We start from the raw sequence: 23327 nt of genomic DNA on the forward strand, positions 1-23327 counted from the left end.
CGCTTCTTGTGTTGGCCACAACAGTACACAAAATCTCACTTGAATTGCGAGATGCACTTAATGCACTTTAGATAAGCCGTTTGCTTACTTGAAGAATCGGTTCATCTTGTGTCGTTGCTCATTGAGGGGGGATGTATGTCTGTGACCCCTGATCGGAATGAAATAAGATCTAGTTGAATAAACCCCCTCTCTTAAGCATTTGATTTCCGTTTCGGAATGCACCAGCAAGGGTATTATGTTTCATATAACAATTTGCCAGCACCAGAGCTGCCTGCCCCCGGCATAACTATGTGCACCAGCATTAGCTCTCTGGAGGGTGTGTACGGGCCTTGGAAGTGTGTTGCTATTTATTTCTGCATGCAAACAGCAAGAAATAGCCACGGTCCGACCAACCACATCGTAATCGCCGGAGCGTATTAATTTAATCGTGAAGCGCTCCGATTGTGAAAAGGTTTAATCGGGACACATATTACAACCCTTGCCGGCAGTACCGGCAAAACTTGTGCCTCCGGAGGTGTGATCGCTTGTGTGCCATAATGTGTACAAGTCTTTTGATGATCAGTGATAAAAACGGCTCCGTTCGATGCTGGTGTTTCGTACGGCGTTCCTATTGAGGATGTTTGTCACGTGGTTTCATGCAGCGTCATCATACAGTGTAAGGGCGCTTGAGGCCGACATGGTGGCCTTGTGAAGGGAAATTGCTCAATTGACCAACGAACCAAGAGGAGCGTTCTATCGAACCACAGTTACCAATCAAACACACCATCGTCGATCGGTCGAATGGTGGAAGTGTTATCGTCCCGTTATCGGTAAAGGCGATATGTGTGTGGAAGTCTGGCGACTTCCATAGCTAATGTGTTGTTTCTTCCAATACAAACATTGTTCATTATGTTTTCACCATCCACCGCCCCCTGCCCCATTGGTTTCGCTACTACGGTACGCTTTGCTTCATTGGGTTGGAAAAATGTGTCCCACCAATGAGATTGCCCGGTCAATGCTAACGAGGTGTTGTGGCTTTTCTGTGCTGTTCCTAGAATAAATCATAATTAACGACACGTCTGTTGAAAGGGCTTTTTACATAAATTTGCTGCTTTTTTTCGTATGTAGGGCATTATTTGTTGCGTGTTGGGACGCTATGAAGAAAGGCACATCAACGTTGTAAAACAAAGTGGAAATATCAAACAATCGATGCATAGATGTAACACGTTTTCAAGATACACAACAGAAATTGTGATGAGAATGTAAGGAACAAAAATGTTTCACTGCACGCCATTTTGAGTTGTTTAATTATTTTATTAAAATTGTTGAATTGGAGAAACAACAACTAGATCGTGTAATAGGGGATGTAGCTCAGATGGTAGAGCGCTCGCTTAGCATGTGAGAGGTACCGGGATCGATACCCGGCATCTCCAAAGGAAAGGAAAATGGTATTTATTTATATATAATTATAGATAGGGTACGATTTTTGTTCTACAGTGCTTGAATGTTAGTGACTCTATAGAAAATGTTTAATAACCCCCCCCCACCCCCAATATGAGTAAGTTGTATGTTGTTTTGTGTGTGGTTGGATCATAATTTTTCTGTCTTTCTTTCTTCTATATTTAGCACACATACATATTTCTTCTATGGTGTTTTTCACTACTTAAGCCCTACAAGAGCATGGTAATAAATTCTCGTAGACCGACACCTATATTATATATCGGTCCAAACACTTTCCTTGTGCGTGGGAAAGCGTTTTCCTTTTTTTATGATACCGATTAAGATAACGCACACAAAAATTGCTATCATAACTTAATGTGCTTCAATTACCACCCACACTCACCAAACCAGCCAAAAAAAAACTGATCGTTCGTGCTATTTTTTCGCCAAGAAGCGAACGAGCTTCATTATCTTTCGACAACGAGGCGAAAACAAAGCGCAAAAGTTCCGTCTACCGGTGTTTTATTGGTCACTTATTTTGTCGTTAATCAGCGACGCAAGTCGGATTAGGGATTATGGGTGTGTAAGTTATGCGCGAAAAAAAAGAAACACAACTAGATAAAGACAATACAGTTTATCACAAAAAAAAAAATAAATAAATAAAACATTAAGCACACGTTTACGCGAAGTTTGTCGATCAAAGAAGCGAATGTGTTAGGGCAAAGAAATAAAGAGAAAAATGTGACGCGAAAGCAGAAGACGACACAAAAAATAGGAATTTCTCTACACTGAATGCCAACAGCCGTATGTATGCGCGGTTTTTCCCTTGCCGGTCGTTTTCATCTCGCCAGGAAGGATAACGAATTTATTAGCCTCGCGTGTCACCATATCGTTAAGCCTGTCAGCGACAATAGCACTCGGGAGAGAGAGAGAGAGAGAAAGGTTGAAAAAGAAAGCGACAAATGGATAGGACTAAGCTGGGAAAATGTTACCACACATTGATCGGGCAGGAAAATCCCCTCCCCCTTTTCCCATCCGACCCGAATGGAGCCGAAACACTTCATTCATCTTTGCCACCGTGTGTTTTTTGTGCATATTGAAAGCCATTTTTTTTGCTTACCATTTACGAATAAATTGCACCACCCCGTACTGGCGGTTGGTGGGTGCATTGTGGACAGGTCGAGGGGTTTTTTGATGCATTGCAATCCATATGTTTTTGCCTTTGGTCCTCCTGTGTTTGAGCCGTTCGCATACTGCCATCTTCCCTATTTAGGTCATTCAGTTAGAGTGGTCTTACTCCTGCTATTACAAAGCTTCTGGACAGCCCACCCCCGGAACTGACCAGCCATAAATTTTGGCCCTTATTTTAACCCTTAAGAACCTGGGTTATAAGTTTGACCACCATCCTCCACACAAATCGCCACCGATCGTCCGATTGCACGGTCGTACGGAGGGTTCTTCTCTTTAGTAGATCGTTCCAGTCGTGTTTCTCCAACTGGCGAGCGAAAAAGGACTGGAAAATTTAAACTTGTGTGCGCACACACATGCGGTCACTGGCAATATGCAAATTTACCAACAAGGTCCTTTTTTTGTTGTTGCTTGTGTCCCATTCCCCCAACACACCGTGTTCCCCGCTGTCCTTCCGGTTGCATTACAAAATCGATGAATTATGTTGCACCTCCGTTCGTTTTGCATCGAAGTGTTTGTTTTTTTGTTGGTGGGTGGAAAAATATGAGCCGAAGCGTATGCATACCGAAAAAGGGCGCGCATCGTTTAGCGACACACACACACACACGCTCATCGAGCTATAAAAACCTTTGGTTGTTTAAAATATGGCCAAGTTATGCTGGAGTGGCATTTTTGTGCAAATAAAACACCATTCCGGAGGGTAAAGGGGTTTTTTTATGGTTTTAATTTACTTTTTAACCTTCAAATCATCTTTTGCGCCGTTTGCTGCACATCCCATTATGAGATGCCACAAAATTGCATTATACATATTTTAGAAAACTCATCTTGTGTGTTTGCTGATTAGATTAATATTTTATTCTCCCTTGCATTTTAAATCTGAATGTAGGCTATTGTGCTTTGGTTTTTTTAAAACCAATTTTATCATTAAAGTAACGGAGCAACTTTGATAAATTTGCTGCTCAAGAAACGGTGTAAAAACTGGTTGTAAAAGGCGATAAGACGGTGCATTTCCTTCGGTGTTTGACGTCTATTTCCTTGGATTCGCTTACCGGATGGAGTGCTTTAAAAAAAATTATAGTCGGAAGAACTTGACACAATATCAAATGGAATAGAAAGTGTTGATCAGGTTGAATGGCTTGCGTAGTTTATCGCCAACTAAAGTTTGGCTGCTTCAATGTAACACTATCAATGTGTCGACAATGTTGCCTCCAAAAAAAGAACACAAAAGTTAAGGTAGACCTATTTCATCATGATGCGAATAAGATGTACGTATCGTCATGATCTTATCCTTTTGGGCAATGCTTAATTGGAATTATTTCCTTTTCGCTTATGATGTATATTTCCGCTAGTACATGTGCTCTGGACATTTCTGCCCTGTTCTAGGAATCCAACCAGCCTTCGTAACATATTATTTCGTATTTGCCAAGAAAATGGATTCCTTTCGTCCTAAGGCTTTCTTTGCCATAATTTGTCTTATCCGCAGATTAGGATGTTGATACGTCGTTGAAAGCAGGTTGGTGCGGCTTAGGTCCACGTGTCCATGCGTTTGGAACAAAGAAGAAGCGCTGTGTGTATGTGTGTGAAAGAAGACACATTTTTCGATAAGAGATGGTTCCCAGGATAGCTTGCCTTTTTCATAACAGACACGCGTGGTAGTATGATGTTGCGTGTGTAAATAATTTATCTCAGGAGAGTTTCTTTGTTTCACAAAGATATATCCGATCCGTGCCTTGAGATAAATACACTTGGGTGTGGTGTAGTAATTATGATGTAATGTTGTAAAATATTTGTTTCGGATGAGAAAGGTAATAACATTTTTGATGTTCTAACTTAGTTGAACAATTCAAAAAATCTGTAAAATATTTTTTAATTGTGGTTTTGTTAAGTTTCATCCATACAGTAGACTTAAAGGTCCTTAGGTAATGCACGGTTTCATTTAATCGTGCACTCAGTTTTGCGTAAAAATATCAAAGCATGATTTCAGTTGAGCGTACGCAGGCCAAGTTGTCCAATAAAAAAAAAGTGAACTCAACTGCTGCTCCCAAGCGTGCACACATACTTTTCCCGCTCCACATTGCACGGAGTTATGTTTTTGTAGACGAGCCAAAACTTCCTCGGGGCAATACAGCACCGAACAACGCAGATACGCAGATGCAGACCGTGTAATGTAACGCCGTGGATTCTAAGCAAAAGAACGCAAAAGCCTCACAGCCTCAGCCTCCTGCCATATCTGCACGTCAAAAACGCGAGCGCCCGGCTGTGTTGTGTTCATCTGCGCCAGGGTATGAGGGAAATCGCTAATTAAAACCCCTAAAGTTTTATTTGCTTTATGTGTTTTTTGTTTTGTTTCGAGACTTTTCCAACATTACTCTCTGTACGCGGTGCTGTGTGTGTGTGTGGTGTGTTTCGTTGTGGATGAATGTGCCGATGAAGGGCCCCGAGAGTAAGTTTATGTTATCATCAACAAAACGAAACAACCACAATTTGCTGTGGCAATCTTTCTCTAGCCGCATGTGGTGGTGGTGCTTTTGAGTGCCGGTTTTAATTTTGCCCATGTATGATACGGCATGTAACAGAAGCAACTTTAACGCATTGTGCCCCAAAAGGTAGGCAGAGTGTAACTATTTGAGAGTAACATTTGTTGTATTTAGCCATTGCCAAGTTATTGCCTTTATTGTTGGGCGGTCAAAATGAGAGTTAGTTGAATAACTTCATGTTTCCTTTCTGACTTTAGAAGATAAATTGAACAATTTATTGGACATTATACAAGTTACGAAGGGTTTACAAAATGGGCCAGAATTCAAATAAACGATACTCACCGACTGTCTCAGGGGCTTAAGCTTGTTCATTTCCTTTCTGTTTCTCTTCGTCGCATTTCAAGAATGGCAAAGGTTCATGAGTGTAGACAGGCTTAGCACAGCACGGTCGTCTTAAGAAGCGGCATTAGAGACGGCAAGGCACAAGTGCCTTCGTGGCGCAATCGGTTAGCGCGTTCGGCTGTTAACCGAAAGGTTGGTGGTTCGAGTCCACCCGGGGGCGCAGAAATTCTTTTTTCCGTCCGTCACCCCCAATACGAACAACGCACACTGATAGACTTTTTTTTTATTGCTGTAGTATTTTCATCAATTTCTTATGATTGTTGAGCACGATTAGATTTTACGACTGTTTTGATTTATTTGACTCATTCCGCAAGTATATATTTATGTTTGACATGCGAGAGGTAGCTAACTTGAATACAAAACCAAATATTTTGTATTTCAAAATTGCAAATTTGCATATCTTTTGTAACATGAAATATTAATCTTACTGCTACATCATGGTTTTCAGTCACATTTTCATTTTTTTATGAAAGGAGTATGCAAAGGAGTAAAATTCATCATTGTTGGAGTTATCAACCTTTGTTTAAGGAAATCTTAGGCTCATGAATTTTCATATACGAACCCTGGTAAATGATTAAGAGAAAACTAGAGCTATTGGTTTGGATAACAAAAAATAAAAGCAACTATTTAAGCTGTTCCGGATTGTTCCTCTTTTTCTATTAATTACGATGATTAAGTGTACTACCATCCTACTTGACGCCTTCATGCCTCATTTATATTTAATTACTAATTATTTGGTATGTGTATTAATTAAGCAGCTATGCTCCTAAATGTGTATAAATTGTTAATTAATTTACTATAAAATATCGCATTTTTGCGGAGATATCACATGATATCGACGAAGTAAACATAATTAAAATAAATGATCGTTTTATGCGATCATTTGCTTAACCTCCTACATCAGCGTTTGTCCATTAAAAGTATTGATGATTTTCCGGTCACAGAATTGCACAGATTGATTCATCAGACAGACCGGTAAGATACAGCGGTTGAGCAAATATAAATTACCTTTCCCAGGTCGTTACGCAAACAATACGCGTGGAGTGTTCGTATATTATGTAGGCGCATGGAAATTCGATGATTAAACTTTCTTCCTTCGGTTGCCAAGGTTTAGCACAAACATTGTTTTACCAGCAAAGACCGACACACACCGGCAGAAGACTTCAGAAGAGCCGTTTTCTTGCCGTTTTATTTCCTTTCATTTCTGCTCTGTATGCGGGCACCCCCTGAATTGTTGTTGGGGGGTGGTTTTTTGTTTGATGCTTTCATTTCATGGCATGAAACTCAGAAACGGTTTTTCCCTCCCTTGCAGTTGTTCGTTTTTTCTACGCTCTCGCCCGATGTTTTGTTTCGTTTTTGCTGGAAGTTTCGTTTGAAAGCTTAAGAAATGATGATGAAGTGTACGGACCCACACATACATTGTTTTGATAGACAGACCGAGCGTAAACCCGGGCACACGGACAGACCCCACCGGTGGCTTCCCCGGGGTTGGCTCGCACGGAACCCAAAACATAATCAGTTTTACTCACCGCGTTTGGCCTAGTGCGGACCCGGTGGAAAGTAATGAACGGATGAAAAAATGGTGGGCGAGGAACCGGATCGGTTGGGGTTTTCCATGTCAAGGTCTTTGGCAAACCAAAACGTGGGGATGGGTGTGTGCGTTTTGAGGTGCGCTTTTCCGGTGCTTTGATTCACGTTCGATTATGCCGCACATAAACGCATCGAGGGTGAGGTTAGAGTTGTGTGTATAGGGACTACAATGTTTAGTTTTTAATTGTCAAATTATTCACTGTACATCTTGGGTCTGATTTTTAGCATTTTGTATTTTTGTTAAACATTATCTGAAGTAGTCGTTTTTACTAAAACCCTCTCACCATACAGCGATTCAGAATTTACATGAGGAAAAATATGTATTATTACGAATGATAAAAGTATGACATTAATTAATTTTTCATTATCTTGACAAAGAATACATCAATGTTGTTCTTCTCTTCTTAGAAAAACCACCTATTACTATCACTAGCGACATGACATATGATAATGGCCCGCCATGATTACGCTTACTAGACTTAATTTTACCTTATAGTCCGGGGTAGAGATGTGATTTTCGACTCTTCTAGAAGAATGAATCTTAATGTTTCGCTCTTTCGAATGAGTCATCTCGAGAGTCGACTCTTTGAAGAATTTGTATAAGTTGGTTTGTTAAGATACAAAAAAAATTTAAGTGCTGTATTTGTAGAACAAATAAAATAATTTCATCTTACTGTATTGCATCAACTTATCTTTCTAATCATTTCATTTATTTTGGTTTATATAAAAACAACTTTTATACATGTATCATTTCATACCTATTTATCATATCGTATTATTACCTAATATTCAAACATGTATTAGAGTAAACAGGCTAACAGTTCTTTTTTACCAAAAAAGAGAGCGATGGGTGCAAAGAATGTTTTTCTGTATAACTTACTTTATTTTCACTATACTTCAATGCAGTCTTCAGTAGAATATATATGAATTCTCAAACAAACCTTCAACTTTGTGTTCACATTTTTACAGACATCCACGATGATAAGCGAATGCATTTTATTTCCATTGTGCAAAAGAAAATTCCCTCAAATCTCTTCTATCCATCATGGAGGTCTTACGGAGGAAGAAGACGAGTAACTTTTCGGCACTATGTTTTACGTCCCAAAAGTTAAAACCTCCCAGTCCTGTCCTGTAGAAAAGCCAACAAAACAATCTCACTCTCGCAGCAAGTTCGCGGGTGAAATATTATGATACTGCTGCTTTTTGGTGGGTTCCATCATATCAGCATCAACTTTTTGTCTCCCACTCTCTTGTTCACTGTTGGTGGAACTTTATTATTATTATGTTTTTTTTTGGGGGGCTTTAACTCACAAACTCCTCCGGTTGCAAGTTTCCTAGCCCCGGGTCCGCAGGAGTAGTGTGCTTAATGTCTTCGTCAGCACTGCCCATGGCCATCTAAGTGACTAAGGAGGTTTGGTGCACTTCATCTAAGTCTTCATGCTCACAAGGGCAAACAACCCCCCCCCCCCCCCATGTTTGGGTGGTGTTAATGCACAAAAGGCACAGGGTGGAAAAAGTTCGCACTCCACACTGTGTGTACGGGGCGGATAAAGAAAACGCCACGACAGCACTACCTTGTATGTGTGCGTGTGTTTTCGCACAAGAGCTTTTGTTTGCTTTTGTTTTCTGCCGCTGTCAGATGCCGGCACGAAATAGTTTCATTGGGTGCTCTGTGCATTATGCTGCAATATTGCATTACCGGAAAGAATGACGGAATACTGCAGAGAGCTGCTCACTGTGACGATAGGGGGAAATCATTAATCAAAACAGTGCGCGAAACCAGAGAGGACGTGTGTTGCGTTTTCATCATAAACTTTCCATATGATTAAAGGCAGCGAACGGTGTGGTGTTTATTGTGGTAATCAGAAGTAACTGCCATAAGGTTAGTTTTATTCTCCTATGGGTGATCATTAAAATGTGTGACAGATTTTGAGTTAAAGATTAGTTTTTTGTTGCATTTTAATAAAATTTCTTGAGCGTTAGGTGGATGTTTCTTTTTTAAATTTCCATCATTAATTCTTCTACCAAAATTATACCTTTTGCTGTGTATCCACTATAATGTAACATATTTATTTGATTAAATTACACACAATTTTTGATTCTCTCGTTATTTCAGTGTCCTAACATAAATTTTCTGTTGCATTTTGCACTGTACTCCTTTTCCACCTTAGTCTCCTTCCACCCATGTTCCCAGTTCAGGTTCCCTGCTCGTCGTTGCATATTCATATGGTTCTGGTATCCTTTTTTTGTCCTCTTGGTCCATTCCCTTGTCGTTGGCACCGGGAAACAGAAATTTCTTCACGGAATACATATTTCATGCGGCTTTCATAAAGCGTTTCCCGGCCATGTTTATTCCACGCCGCTGTGTCGGGGGATTTTGTGTTTTAAATATCGTGCAACTTCACCAGCCGCTTGTTGGTGAAATTTACACTTAACCTCTACACTTTGCCTCTGTGCGAGACACGCTTTGTAGGGAGAACAAATGCACCGAGCGTTGAGCCATGCAAAGCTGCACCCCATTTCCTTCGCTATCATTTATACCGAATGTGAAATTCTGCACCAACACCATTGGCTTGCCTTTGTGAATCCATTAATATCTCTCTCCGGTACAACTCAAGTGTGTGTAGTATGGGTTTTGAATGTTCGCAATGTGACATCTCAACGAGACGGGCAAGTTGTAATGTGGAGATTTGTGGTGTCAGCGTCTGGTGAGGTCTTAATGCATATTAAATGAAGTTCCAAAATTTCATACTCTTGGACACACCATGCGCAAGGGATGGGGAGAAAATAATGAAGCTAATCGGTAGAACGGTACACAAACGAAGCATATAATTATAGAGCTTATTTTTCCCCCCATTTTTTCGGCATGCCTTCTAATCGTTTGTTTTACTCTTCATTTGCAGGTTACGTAAGAGAATCAAGAAAAGGTATGTATAAACATGTAGATGTGTTTAAAAATTTAAATTATAAAAGATTATTTAAGTAAAACCCTGACCAAAACGTGTTTAAAAGCATAAAATTCTTGTTAAAAACTCAGAAATTGTAGAGATTTTGCTCAATTGAGATTCAAAGTGAAACGCATTGTGCGATCGATAAACGATAACGTCTGCTGTGCAGCACTCAAGGATGAAATGAAATCAGTTTTAAGTAATTGAAATAATATCCTACACTCGTAAGGCAAGAACCCCCGAGAGCTTTGCTTTGAGCATGAACAAAAAGCGTGTTGGTCGAAGTGAAAAAATAAAAAGATGTTCAAAAGCGTAGTAAAACATTGATCGTTGTGGGTGTCAATCGAGTTTATGCTCGTTAGATGCTTCACCGTGCTTCACCAAAGTGAACGTGCTGCTGTTACGATCGGGTACACACACACATATGGGACTAATAAGGCAAAAAGGTTTTTAAAATTAAATTGCTTCTCCACGATGGATGCACGCTTAGTGCTCTTTAGATTGTGATTTAACTATGGTAGCACTCGTTCGGCTTCTGTTTAGCACTTCCAGGGTGGAAAAAACGGAGCCAAACGACGGTTGTCCTGGAGGGGCGTGTGTGTGACACTCTGGACTGCGTATCGATGATATAATTTTATTCAAATTTTCCACAACCCAAACCTTTTGGGGCTTTTTTCTTGGTATGAATATTTAAATTGCTGTTTTTTTTTGTCTCGGGTGGCTGTTGTCCACGTGAAGCCTTTCCGATCTGATGTATATCTGCCCATACCGAAATGGCCTGCAAGGATGGATCTTTTCTCTTATCGATCCCCCCGGTTGCCCCGAAGGCAAAATGCGATGGGATCTTGTTTGACAGCGGTGAGCAGAAAACACAAAACCCCCGGCATGCTTTCGTTTGGGGCTTTTCGTATTTACGTTGCTTGAGGGAGCCTTGGTATGTTGATTTTTGTGTACTGTTTTTACTGGACTTACTTAGAAACCTTTTTTTCTGCGCAGAAGGCACTCCGGCAACCCTCGATAAACATCCCTGGGTAGTGCTTTAGCGTCGGCGTTGGAGGGATTGAAGTTTGTGTTTCGTGGTGTTATTTTTGTCGAGGGAAAATCGGTCCATCGTCGTCCAACCTGTTGCAAATATTTTGTCCCTTCAACCGTAGTAGTGCTTTGTCCTGGAAAACTGGAAACTTTTACTGTTTTTTCACTCATTTTGCTGTTTTAAACTTTTATAATAAAGTTTTGTGTCGTTGCTAGTTAGCTCAATCCATATAAACAACCCAAATGTGCATGGAAAAATCCAAGAATTATGAATTCCCAAAAAGAATAAGATTGTTATCTTCACGACATAATGATTTTTGATTGTTCATAGTACACTAATCCCATGATTATATAAAGATCGATGAATGAGCAGTCTTATTATTTATTACTGTTCAATGGAGTAGCGTCACTGGAGTAGAAAATAATTTATAATGCTCTAGAAGTACTGATGGTGTTTCTATTTATAAGTTTGTTGTCACTTGTGCAAGAGATTGTGAAAAAATATGAATTTAAACGCTTCGGTTAGTCGACGACCTCCGCAACAATCTTACAACAACAAAGACTTGTTGTCATTCGGCTTGTAGAATGGTTTAGTAGAAGACAAAAAAAGAAAAACATTGTTTATCATGCTCAGCAAGAAGTATCTGTTGACACCTAAGGTTTACGACACCCTTGAACTATGTGGAACATCACAAATGGTGTCGAGGAAGGTTTATACAACAAGGAAGCCTTGTTCTGCTTCATGGATAACAAAAAAAACTTATTATCATACTTTTCAGTGCGTCTGTAAGCACTCAAACAAATATGATTTCGTTTATAGTGGATAAGAGCAAACGTGGATGGCGTAGTGGATAAATTCTCTAGAATAGTTTATTCCTTAAGAAAATCTTCCCCTAAGAAAATAGGAATCGAATAGGAAAATTTGCTACAGGTAGTCTTCCGTATTGCAAGCTTTCCCAAAGTGTCGAAATCATAACTTGTCAGTGAAGAATGGCGTAGAGTCTAGAAGAAAATTTCGCATTCCAAAAATTCATCAACCATCGGCAGCACACCGAGCAAGTGCACGTTCGGTTCACAGCATCAACTTGAGACAACAACGGCGCACTTGTTAACTATTGCACTGCTGTTATCAGAGATTGCATTCACGGCCCCGCAAACAATATGCAAGGGTTTGAGCCGGCAGTAATGCACTCTTCATAATTCCCCTGAAGACAAACAGCGTTGCAACGCTTGACCGGGCGTAAGAAAAACCCCCCTGTGCGCCCACGAACGGTTCTTCTCATGATAAGCGAATGCGATTTTGCCATAGAATGTGGTGGGGGAGAGAGGTCCGGGCCTGGGGAACAATTATTCTAATGCTCACGCTAATGACATTCGTTCGTGTGCGCGCGCGTGTGTGAGGGCACCGCGTGCACAGTTGCACACAGAGAGTGCAACGGCAGTACAGTTGCAGTAACGGTAGCGGCGCAACTTATTGCGTTTAGTAATTAAATTCACTTACGAACCGTGACCTTTCCGGTGGCCCAAGGCAGCATTACTTTCCACGTAGACGCACTTTGCCAGCAGCGGCTCATGGTTTCAAAGGCATTGCATTGAAAATTTCATCAAAATTGCACTTGACCAGTGCGGCATTGGAAAGCCAAGGCTGGTTCCTGTCAATGTAAAAAAGTATACTTCAAACACATTTAAATTCTCTGTACTGTACGCTTAAATATTTGATTGAATGTGGTGTTATTGTGTTGAAAGCTTTAACAAAAGCTTAACAATATCGATTAAATATATTAACGATTCGATCAAATATATTTAATTGTCAGTATGACATTACTTCTTTCATATTTTGTTTTTCATCGCATTTTCTTCAAAATTTTGTAAATGTTTGTATCTATTTTTCAATGTTAACTTGTATGTCCTATGTGTCCATATTTTGCGACAAAAATCACGTCCTAGTACGCCGGGTTAGCTTTTTAGAGTGCCATTTCTCCTGATCGTTGATCCTCTTAGTTCGGACGTGATCGGCTCGATCCGGTTACACAGCTCGATGTGGCGCCATCTAGAGCCAAACGGTCGGAACCAACTGTCGCTTTCAAATCGACCGATGAGTAATATATAACGCCTTATCCTTTGAAATTGTAAAAAATAATTCTGATTAACATTGGTGTAAAGTTTTTTTTTGTGTTACAATGTGCTTCTTCTGAAATGGATGAATAAGTTCATCCAACAACGCAAAAACAAAAGTCGCGCACAATTGCATTTTGTTGATGATGTATTATGCAATGCGTTTTGTTATTCTACGGCTCTTGTGCTTGGTGGAGAAAACATGCATTGCTGGTGGAAAAATGCTTTAATCCTTCTATAGCCCTTCAACATATGTATGTTACGAGAGGGTTTAGCGTTTATTTTCTTCTGTTATCGATCGAGAGAAACCTAACAGTGAAACAAGTTAATCCTTTCCGCACTGACAATTTTCTTTCTCCTTTAAAACTTTGGAAACTAGGAAACAACTTATGGGGAAGGTTTTATCATTGGAATGTTGAAAAGAAAACAAGAATATTATAATATTGAAATTAAATATTAATTTTCAACTCTCTCTTCTTGGCGCAATGACCTTCCCACACTAAGGTCATAATAGATATGCCATTTGTCCATTTGCCCGTAGTGTGGTCTGGATGGAATTTTGGGTCGGTCCCTGTCGTGTGAAGGCTGGCGCTGCTACCAATACACCACTACTCACAATAATTTTAGCCTTAGAATCTTGTTTTATGTTTTTTTTTCTATAAATTAGTAGCTACAAACCACCCGCAAATACATCCTCAATTCCCAGTATGGCGGAGAAATTCTCCCAAAGCATTTTTAATTATTATTGTGTTTGTTTTCGCTATTTCACCGATGCCATAAAAGTCGGAACTGAACTGCAGCATAGTTGTGTGTCTAGTTTTGCAACATAAACGAGCAGGAGGAACCTTGATGGCAGAGCAAAAGTTGAAAACACTAGCGACCCCCGGGAGAGCACTGGACGAAAGTGTGTGAATTTTTAAATTCGTATAATTTCATTAAAACTTTTTCTTTTACCTTCCGGTGGGACACGGGCTATCTCTAGCACCCGTGCACTTTGGCCGAGATAAAGTTGCATGACTTCGCAGTCGCGCGTGTAATATCACTAGCACAGGGGGGTTTTGTACAACGATCCTGTTGGATGTTGTGCAGTTTGTGCTCTTTTTGGGGATCAGCATCAGGAACACAACAAAAAAACATAAAATAAACGAAAACTCTTTAAACTATGTTGTCATTGCTCCATATGTTGTGGAACATTTTCCGGCGATGAGAATGGATTATGCAGGGGAGAGAAGACAAGCCGGTGTGTGCTCATCCACTCGCTGATAACGTGGGTTGGGTTGCAGTTTGGGAAACAATTTCCCGAATAAATAGTTTCGGTGATTACGGTTGTTTGTTTTTTCGGATCCAGTGCCCACCCGGCCAGTTCGCCTCCACTTCCATCGGAAGACCCAACGGTTGCAATCTGCCTAAGTGGGTCGACGGGAAATGTGTCAAGGAAATGTTTACAGCCCGCTGCACATTCTAATGAAAGGAAATTGTAAAAGGTCACAGGGCGAGAAGTCCAACACCTGGGGTACTGTACGATTTTTGCACATGAGCTGCACGGCGCCCTGTTATGTGTGACACACTGACCCTGATATTTCCCGTCCGGTTCCGTGTTGGAACGTTTCACCTCCGTTCCATTCCATTCGTGTCCGTATATACAGATGATAAGAACCAGTGCAACAATGAAAAAGTCATCAACACTGAATGGTAAAAATGCATCATCTTTTTGCAGTTTTGTTTCTGCATTTGCGTTTGCAGTCGAGATGCGAGATGCACCGCAGTGGAGCGGTGAGACACAAAACAAAGCATCATGTTACGCAAGACGGTGCTGCAGCTGGTGAATGCTGTAGCGCAAAGTAAGGGCATTGAAATGAACCTGTGAATAACGCTCGCCCGATGGAGACCTACCTGTCGAAGTTGTGAATGGAAAAAGTTATCTCCAGCGACGGGGGGAGTGGGTTGTGATGGACGCTAAGGGACCCAAGGAAGGTGGACTGCGAATGCACTCAGGGAAAAAAGTGCAATTATACTTTGTACGACATTACAGAACATGGCAGTGCAGAAGCATTCTCCTCGTTGGGCTCTATTCTGTTGCAGCGAAATGTGAAAATGAGTTACAGAGGAGGTGAGGTCCTTTTCCTTTGGGTTGTGTGCCGCAACTTGTCACAGCTGCAGTAAAGTGATTATGAGGGCATTGCAACGAGGTACAAGGTGTATTATTTCAGTTGCAGTTTCATTCATTCACTATCATTTTTCTTGCTACATATTTTTGAGCAAAGAAAGGAGAATGGAAACTTCGAATGAGCGAAATGTGAGAATAAATGGAAGACACGTTCTTTTTTTTTGTTCATGCTATTCATTTATTCATTCTTTCTATTTTTTTCTTTATTTTCATGTTATTCTTTTCAATAATACTGTTTTACATATAATTTAGAACTATTTTGAAATACATTCTTGATAATAGTATCTTCTAGTTTACGACAAATAATAAAAGAAAACTCTTCACATTTTCATGTGTTTAAACATAATACAAATTGTACGCAGACATAATTTCACTAGTAAAGCATTTTTTAAAGCTTTCGTTGATCGTTAAATCGGATTATGTATCTTAACCGTGGGATCCAATAAGCTGCTTGCATCTTGTTTACGAAATTGGCATGTTCTGAGGCAATAAAAAAAGAACCTCAAACTGTGCACGCTACATGGCCACACACATCGGGGAGGTTGTCTGGCGCTACGAGATGAACGCCACACGGCCCTGAAGATGCCAAAGTGGGATATTGTGCAATCGCTTGGCGATCGCTGTTGTTAAGCGCAGCGAAAAACGCACATTTCCATGCGTGTGCAGTACGCACACACGCTTACGGTGGAAGGTTAAGATGGAGCTCGTTTCTTAATATCGTATTAGATACGGCACTTAGGCGATAGATGCTCAGTTGCGAGTGCGAAAAGTTGTGAAACCGATTTTTTGCTGTTGCATTTATGGTATCATTTATGATTACCAAACTTCTTGTTTTTTTTTATGTAATGAAGGTAATTATATTAGGCATAGTTAAAAGCAATTTTGATTACCTTAAGAATCATGATTAGCGTGAGATTCAATTGTGTTTTTTTCTGCTTTATTTTCGTTGCAATCTTACAAAACCATAGTGCATCCGTAATTGAACTGCGATGCAACAACTGTTGAAATTGCAAACGACGGTGTATGTTCTGAGATAATCGATAACAAAGTAGCATAAACATATACATATGCTTAATGAGCTGAGTTATTTTACAGCATAAAATCTATGCAAAAAGGTGAAAAATTGGTCGAAATTGGAGAAATACCTTCTCTTCATTTGTATATTTATTTATTTATTTTTATGTTATTTTATTTTTATATAATATTTCAAAAAATTGCCCAATTTGAAGCACAAATTAAGTGCAGAAAAGGAAGTCGTCTCGGTAACTTTGAACTATAAGCGAAATGGCACCATGATTCGACTTACCCGTAAATGCAAGATACGCGGATTTTCTCGGGTTAAAGCGCGTCCCGCTATAATAGCGTATCTTGGGGACTTCCTCTATTTGTATTTATCCGTTTTATCGGCAGACAAGTCGGCAGACAACACATAGAAAGTTTAGTGTAACAAACTACTTCCGCCCCGGTTGGCAGTTAATGTTTGACAGACACAAATAGGTGTGCAACACAAGAAACAGCGACACGCTTCCGTCTAGGTTGATTTGTCCAGCCCCCTCTCCGACAGCCAGCTTCCATCCGCCCAAAGAGCCACTGGGAATTAATTCTAGCCTGTTTGACGCATTCTCATCAGTGCGGGCGCGGCTGTCTCGTCCCATCAATCCATCTACATCTGGACCCTTCTGGGCAGAATTCCCTTTTTTTATTTGGTTTGATCCTATCAAACCTTCCGCACCATAATCAGCTGTCGCTTCATCGTGCTCCATCATACTCTCACCGTCCTTCGGCTATGGTTTCTCCGTTTCCTACCGGCGATGATGAGAAAGTGAAAAATTGCTTACGAACCTGCAGACGACATTTATTTTACACGACGCCTTGTTTTTACCCGCTAGAAATCGCTGTGAAAGCGACCGGCGTTCTTGTTGTTGGCTGGAAAATGAAGACACTCTTTTCCCAGTTGCTATTGTAAGGTTGTCTGCAGATTTAATGAGCGCACGCTAGATGTGACGCAATGTAGTCAATAACGTTAGGGCATGTGCTATTCGCACGGAAAGACAACCGAGATCATTAAAACGGAATGTTATCGCGTTATCGGGTTAATTTCACGGGGAAACAATCAACACGACAAATGTTCTAATTAGCTTTTATTGCTCAGAAATTAATCATAAATTGTTACTGGAGTTTTTTTTTAATTTGTCGATTTATATTACTTAAGATTTCCATGATACAGTAATAATTTATTAATTTTTCAACGACTTTATTAGTTGACAAATTTGTTAGGTTTATTCCTTTTCTCTCCCTCGCTTTGTTTTGGATTTTTTTTTATTTTGTGTTGCATCATAAATAATCTTTAAGATTTTTATTAATACAAAGTACTATCATGTGTACTCGTACGATGCATACTAGACCCTTATGTTGAATTTGCTGTTGAACATGGTCGTTATTAGCAGTGGGGACAAAATAAATGTGTTTCACTCATGACCTAACAAGGGTTGGACCCTCATATATGGTCTATAGCAGCACCCGACCTCGACTTCGATACGATAGATCCAACATTGGACATGTATGTAATCATGTCCCGGCGTTAAGAACCTTTCGGTGGGTTTCACATATGTCTTCGTTCCAAAGTGTGTCTCCATGACCCCCCTCAACAGTGGCGCGGATATCCAAGCAAAAGCCCCTAAGCGAAACGTGCATTAGTGTCCATCAAATAGTAATAAACCTGGCAAATAGAATTTACTTGCACACTCCGGCAGAGTGGTAATTTGCGATGGCAACGAATGGAAGGAAAACTGAGCATATGGGAAAACCCTACTACATTGTTGCATCAAAAAGCGCAGAAGAAAACAAAACAAAACTCCATTTTATTTGCTCGAAACACGATCCCCACTGCATTTACTTGGCCAGCTACAAAGTAACCTCCTTTCTGGTTCGGCTTCAAAGTTGGCAGCTCACAACCGGTCCATGCGGCCGTGTGCCTTGTGTCCCAAATGCTCAAATGTTTCCCATTCGCAACAGCAGCGTGAAATGAACCTTCCTTCGTCTCAGTAATAAACTATATTAGTGTTTGAAAAGGACCTTTTCGCGTTCAATAACTCCTTTTTCTGTCGTTGGCCACCGGCGCACCGGTGGAAAACGGATCCATTTCACGGCTGATCGGGCGAAAGGTAAACGAGCCGGACTTCCGCATGTACTTCGGGACGCAATCAATTTGCATTAGCCCTTGTTACATACGGTACATACTCGCTCTGATATCCCTTGGGGTGGTGATAAAAACTGACTGATTCGGTTGAGATTTGCTGTGAAAATTGCATTTTCATATATCCATTCGTCGCATAATTGTATTTCTTTTCGTAAGGCGCATGATTTCAATTGCATTGCTTGGTTCTTTTTTCCAGCAAATTTCTTTCAGCTGCAGAAGGATGGTAGCAAAGTTCGATTGATAAAGCATTTGATTCGTAGAGCATATTGAAAAAGCATAAAAAAGAGGCAAGGACATGGTGGAGAAAAAAAAAAGACCTACCCGATACCATGATATGCAAAACGTCCGGTCGGGGTGTGGGTCGAGTTCCGTTTTCCTGTTTGCGTGTTTGTAAAGTTGGCCGAAGGCAAGAAAGGCTGTCCCTTGCCTATACGGGCTCGGTCGCTTACCGTCACTCAAGTCTGTTGCAATCCCAACCCAACGGTGCATCCTTGCACCTTTCGTGCAATGATATCCCTTTTCCGATTCGATGCCGTTTGTCTGACCGTGCAGCCCCCCGAGGGCTCTCTGTTCGATTCTTGGAGCAGTACGTAGCTTCAGCTTCCACGGTATGTTTCCGGCGTGCAGGGCGTGCAACAATATTATTACCACTTGCCATTCGGCTGCTTCAATCCCTGTAACGTTGACATTTACTACAACTCCCACCCGGAGCAGTCCGTGCCCGGGCTATCAACATCCGGAGCCATTTTTCTGTTGCGATTGACAACCGTGAAGCAAACATGCACACACTTTAGCGGTGGAATGGTTCAGTTCCTGGTTCTTTTGCTTGCAGGGTGAATCCAGTGTAATCATGATTCTCGTTTCGTTCGTTTCTGATGTTTTTTTGTGTGTGTGTGTGTGTGTATGTGTGCCACATTTCCACATTTCCGTCCCATATTCCAATGTTTCCGTTTGTCTCCATTTGTGCGCTTCAGAATGTCAAGCAATCTGGCGGAAAATAACACAGTTTCCGGTATCAGTTCTCTTGGTCATTCGCCTCTTTCCAATGCTCATGCTGTGGGGTATTACGTTGCATTTTAGAAAGAGACACCCCACCGAGGGTGAAAAGGATGGCTGTGATGGGTGGCGTGATTGTGGCTGAAACATTTCCCACGCGAATCTACCTCTAGCGCCGGGATCATTACGTTTCATGGATTATTGCACTTTCAGTATCCTCTTTGGAATGCTCAACCTTAAGGCAATCATATTAGAAGATAAGGGAAGCACGACGCATTACGTTGGTGACATTTATATAGCAGTTTTATACTGTTTTTTTTCCATTGGAAAGTCAATAACAAAAACACAATTCTTTTGAAATTTTCAAGGATAATTCAAGGATCTTCAAGGATAATTAATTGTTCACAAAAAAAAAACATTTTAATGTAGATATAAATTTAATATTTATCCTAGAAAAGAAATTTAGAACAGCTCTCTATTTAATGTTTTTTTTTTATGATTTCTAATGGTTTTTCTTTTTTTTCTGTTTCTCTTTCCACAGCACGACCCCTCAACGAGTACATATCGCACTACGAAAAGTTAAGCTACGATCATGAGCATCTGCATGCTAGTCACAGCCGGGCAAAACGATCGGTCACCAAAGATCATTACGTACGTCTTAGCTTTACCGCACACGATCGACATTTTAACATTAGACTTAAACGCGATCTCAGCACAATAAGTGATAAGTTAGAGGTGAGTTTAACAACAACAAAAAACATATATAGATTCCGTCCGAAGTGTCCGATTCACTAATGTGTTGTTTTGATATTGCAGATACACACCGACAAGGGGCCGGCGCAGGTTGACTCGTCCCACATCTATCATGGCGAGGTGATCGGCGATCCGGGTAGCTACGTATTCGGTTCGATATTCGACGGTGTGTTCGAGGGAAAGGTAATCACCTCGGAGGATGAGTACTATGTCGAGCGGGCGAAGCATTACTTTCGCGAATCGTCCAATCCGGATACGCATCCGTTGCATCACATCGGTGACGATGAGCCACCGTTCCATTCGGTGATCTACAAGGAACAGCACGTGGACGATCCTTACCGGCACCGGAGGAAAGGTAGGAGATATCTAGCACTAGCGGTCTGTGTGGCACACTCGGGGGCGTATAGCGTTTATGCTTCAGATGCTATACACATAGCATTATTTTGTTCATTCTTTCGTTTATCTTCTCAACGGGTTTCACTGCTAGAAAAACTGGTGTGCAAAAAAATCTTCCCGCATAACTTTTTATTTTCCGTCTGGACTGGGAGGCTTCTGTGGTATTGGTTAATGCGTTGCACTGGGTGGAATTAATTGCGCACGGTAAGATACGCTAGATGCAATGATGTAACTGACAAGCAAGAAGCATTGTTTTCTGCATAGACTGAATTGGGTGGATAAAGCCCTGTCGGTTGAGAAATCCCTGGACTAACCTGAAAAAATACTACTTTACATGTCGTGTTCATTTGAAAAAAAAAAGTTTTTTACGGTGATTTTTATATGCAAATGCTTCAGATTATTCGATATATTCGTTGTCGAAGACGAGATGTATAAAATTACGTTCAACTTATGCAAAATGCATAATTTTTGAATTTTTAAAACTATGCTTTTTTTAAATCTTCTAAACTTACAAAACAAAAAAACCTTTCGACTAAAGCCGTACCGCGACGTTTTTTTGGAGTTCACGAAATTCAAACTCAGCGCAAGGTAGCCGAAAATAGGGTCAACAGCTGTCAGCAGTTGCACGATACCGGTCGAACCGTCAATCAATCGACTCAATTTCGGGCGTGCGAATTCAAGGGAGCCGTATCCGTCGTTGCTGACCTCGCAATGCACGCAATCCCTCTGCCCGGCCGCATGCACGGAGAAAGTTTTTCCCGTGGAATGAAAGTGGCATCAAGGCACCGAAAGCGAATTGGGCCATACGGACTGGGAAATAAAGCAACACTCCAACTCCGACCAACGGTGGCTTAGCTTCTGAAGGGATGCTAAGGTGAACGTGTTGGGCGGCCGCTTCGCCTAGCTGTCCGAACAGAATAGAGCAACCGGTGAAATACTTCACAAAATCAATCAACTGTCGTTATTGGAAGGTTTGATGATGGTTTTCTCAGAGCCTTGGCTTAGTCCCTGCATATGTGTGCCTGTGGTGCCGGCAATTAACTATGGTGATTACGCACAAAAGCTTCTCGTACGACGCAGCCATGAATCATTTACCATTGATGGAAGGAAGAAAGGGCAAAGCACTAAATATTGGCGATAAAGGGTTGTTTCGTTAAGGCAAAAAAAAGACTTTGCGTCAAGCGTCCGGAAGTTATCCTACTCATTCAAAACCAAATTATAGTTGGACTTCTTGGTTGTTGATTCTCTTGAAGTGAATATGTTGTCCAAACATCCATCACACTTAGTATGATGACGGTGCGTGTGTGTGTGTGAGTGTGTGTTGGTGCCCATCATCATTCCAATTGGGATGTGAACTCGTTTGGGGAATGAAGATTACCGATAAAGGAAACTAATTTTCCATCACGGAGAACTTCCTGCATCGTGCCTCCTGTGCAAATAGCGGTAAAGGGATGAAAGAAATTTTATGCTCAGCATGCCGGGTAGTCCAATAACTAATTTCGAGATTTTAATGCGGGTGTCAGGAAGTAAATGAGTTGCGTCAAACTCCAGGATCCGTCATGATGGAGATATGCTGGTTTGTGGCCGAAATGTCCTAACCCGGGTTGGTGGAGGTGCAGCGATGTGATGTAGCTGGTGACGTGAAAACTTTACTACCGTCATATGCCATATACTGTTAGGGTCACTTTCAACTTCAACGGCGTGTTACGTCAAAATGTAATCGTTTGAAATATAAATCCAATTAAACATACATTAACGAAATGGATCGATACGCAGTGCTCAGGGGGATTGTTACATAATTACGATTAGGTAGGATGGAACGTTTGGTGTGGGTGTGCCATAACATTCTACATTTTTAAGTTCAAATTACCGAAACGTGCTGACACTGGGGACGTCGTTGTAACATTGTAAGTTATTGCTTGATTTCATGCGTTTTCTTCCTTTGCAGGACATCCGTCCGGATGTGGTGTGCACGATGAGGTTTCGGCGTGGATGGATCGAGTCCAGAATTCGGCTGTTGATGAGGATGAACCCGATAACGAAGAGGCGGAACAGGAGGAGGAACAGGCACAACAAGACGAGGAAACATCGCTGGAAGATAAGCAACAGCGACAGCAGCAAAACGTAAGCAGTTTCGGCCAACAACAGCAACAAGAACCTTTAGCAGCTCAGAACAAGCATAAATCAAATGCCAAAGCTAAGCGACGGTCGGCATCGTTCGATAAGGACACGCGACCCGATATCGGCGGTAACGAAATTCCCATCGAAACTGGGTACGAGTTTAAGTATCCGTACGAAAAATACTCAAAGGCAGCCAATTGGCGAGCCGCGGGCGAAAGCGCAACCGACTCGGAATGGCACTGGAAAGCACACGAGCGGGTCCGGCGAGCGGCCCGACCGAAGGAAGACTATCGGAACACTTGCTCGCTGTACATTCAGACTGATCCATTGCTGTGGAGTCACATACGTGACAGCATCGTTAGTGTGAGTATTTGGTTTATAGATATTGACTGCTACAAAAGTGATACTTTGGTCAAGCTGTTATCCTGCAGAAGATATAGATAAGTTGTTTATCAAATTACACCTCGAAAGTGTAGCGAAGCGGTCCACCGTTGTGTTGTTATTGCAGTTTTTTTGCAATAACG

General features: G+C 41.2%; 1 protein-coding gene and 2 non-coding genes across 3 annotated transcripts in view; all 3 read left to right on the forward strand.

Annotated features, from left to right (window-relative positions):
* Positions 1 to 23327, forward strand: part of LOC128305951 (disintegrin and metalloproteinase domain-containing protein 10 homolog) — a 52374-nt gene that overhangs the window by 22669 nt on the left and 6378 nt on the right. The window contains exons 3-6 of the mRNA XM_053043594.1: positions 9980 to 10003; positions 20075 to 20268; positions 20350 to 20641; positions 22631 to 23166. Of these exons, the coding sequence (XP_052899554.1) occupies positions 9980 to 10003; positions 20075 to 20268; positions 20350 to 20641; positions 22631 to 23166 (1046 nt within the window). The remainder of the gene's footprint in view (positions 1 to 9979; positions 10004 to 20074; positions 20269 to 20349; positions 20642 to 22630; positions 23167 to 23327) is intronic.
* Trnaa-agc (transfer RNA alanine (anticodon AGC)) lies at positions 1340 to 1412 on the forward strand. Its single transcript has one exon. It is a non-coding gene; the product is annotated as a tRNA-Ala (tRNA).
* Positions 5573 to 5646, forward strand: Trnan-guu (transfer RNA asparagine (anticodon GUU)). Its single transcript has one exon. It is a non-coding gene; the product is annotated as a tRNA-Asn (tRNA).

The sequence above is a fragment of the Anopheles moucheti genome, chromosome 3 (genome assembly GCF_943734755.1).
Source record: "Anopheles moucheti chromosome 3, idAnoMoucSN_F20_07, whole genome shotgun sequence".
In the NCBI taxonomy this organism is placed as follows: Eukaryota; Metazoa; Arthropoda; class Insecta; order Diptera; family Culicidae; genus Anopheles; species Anopheles moucheti.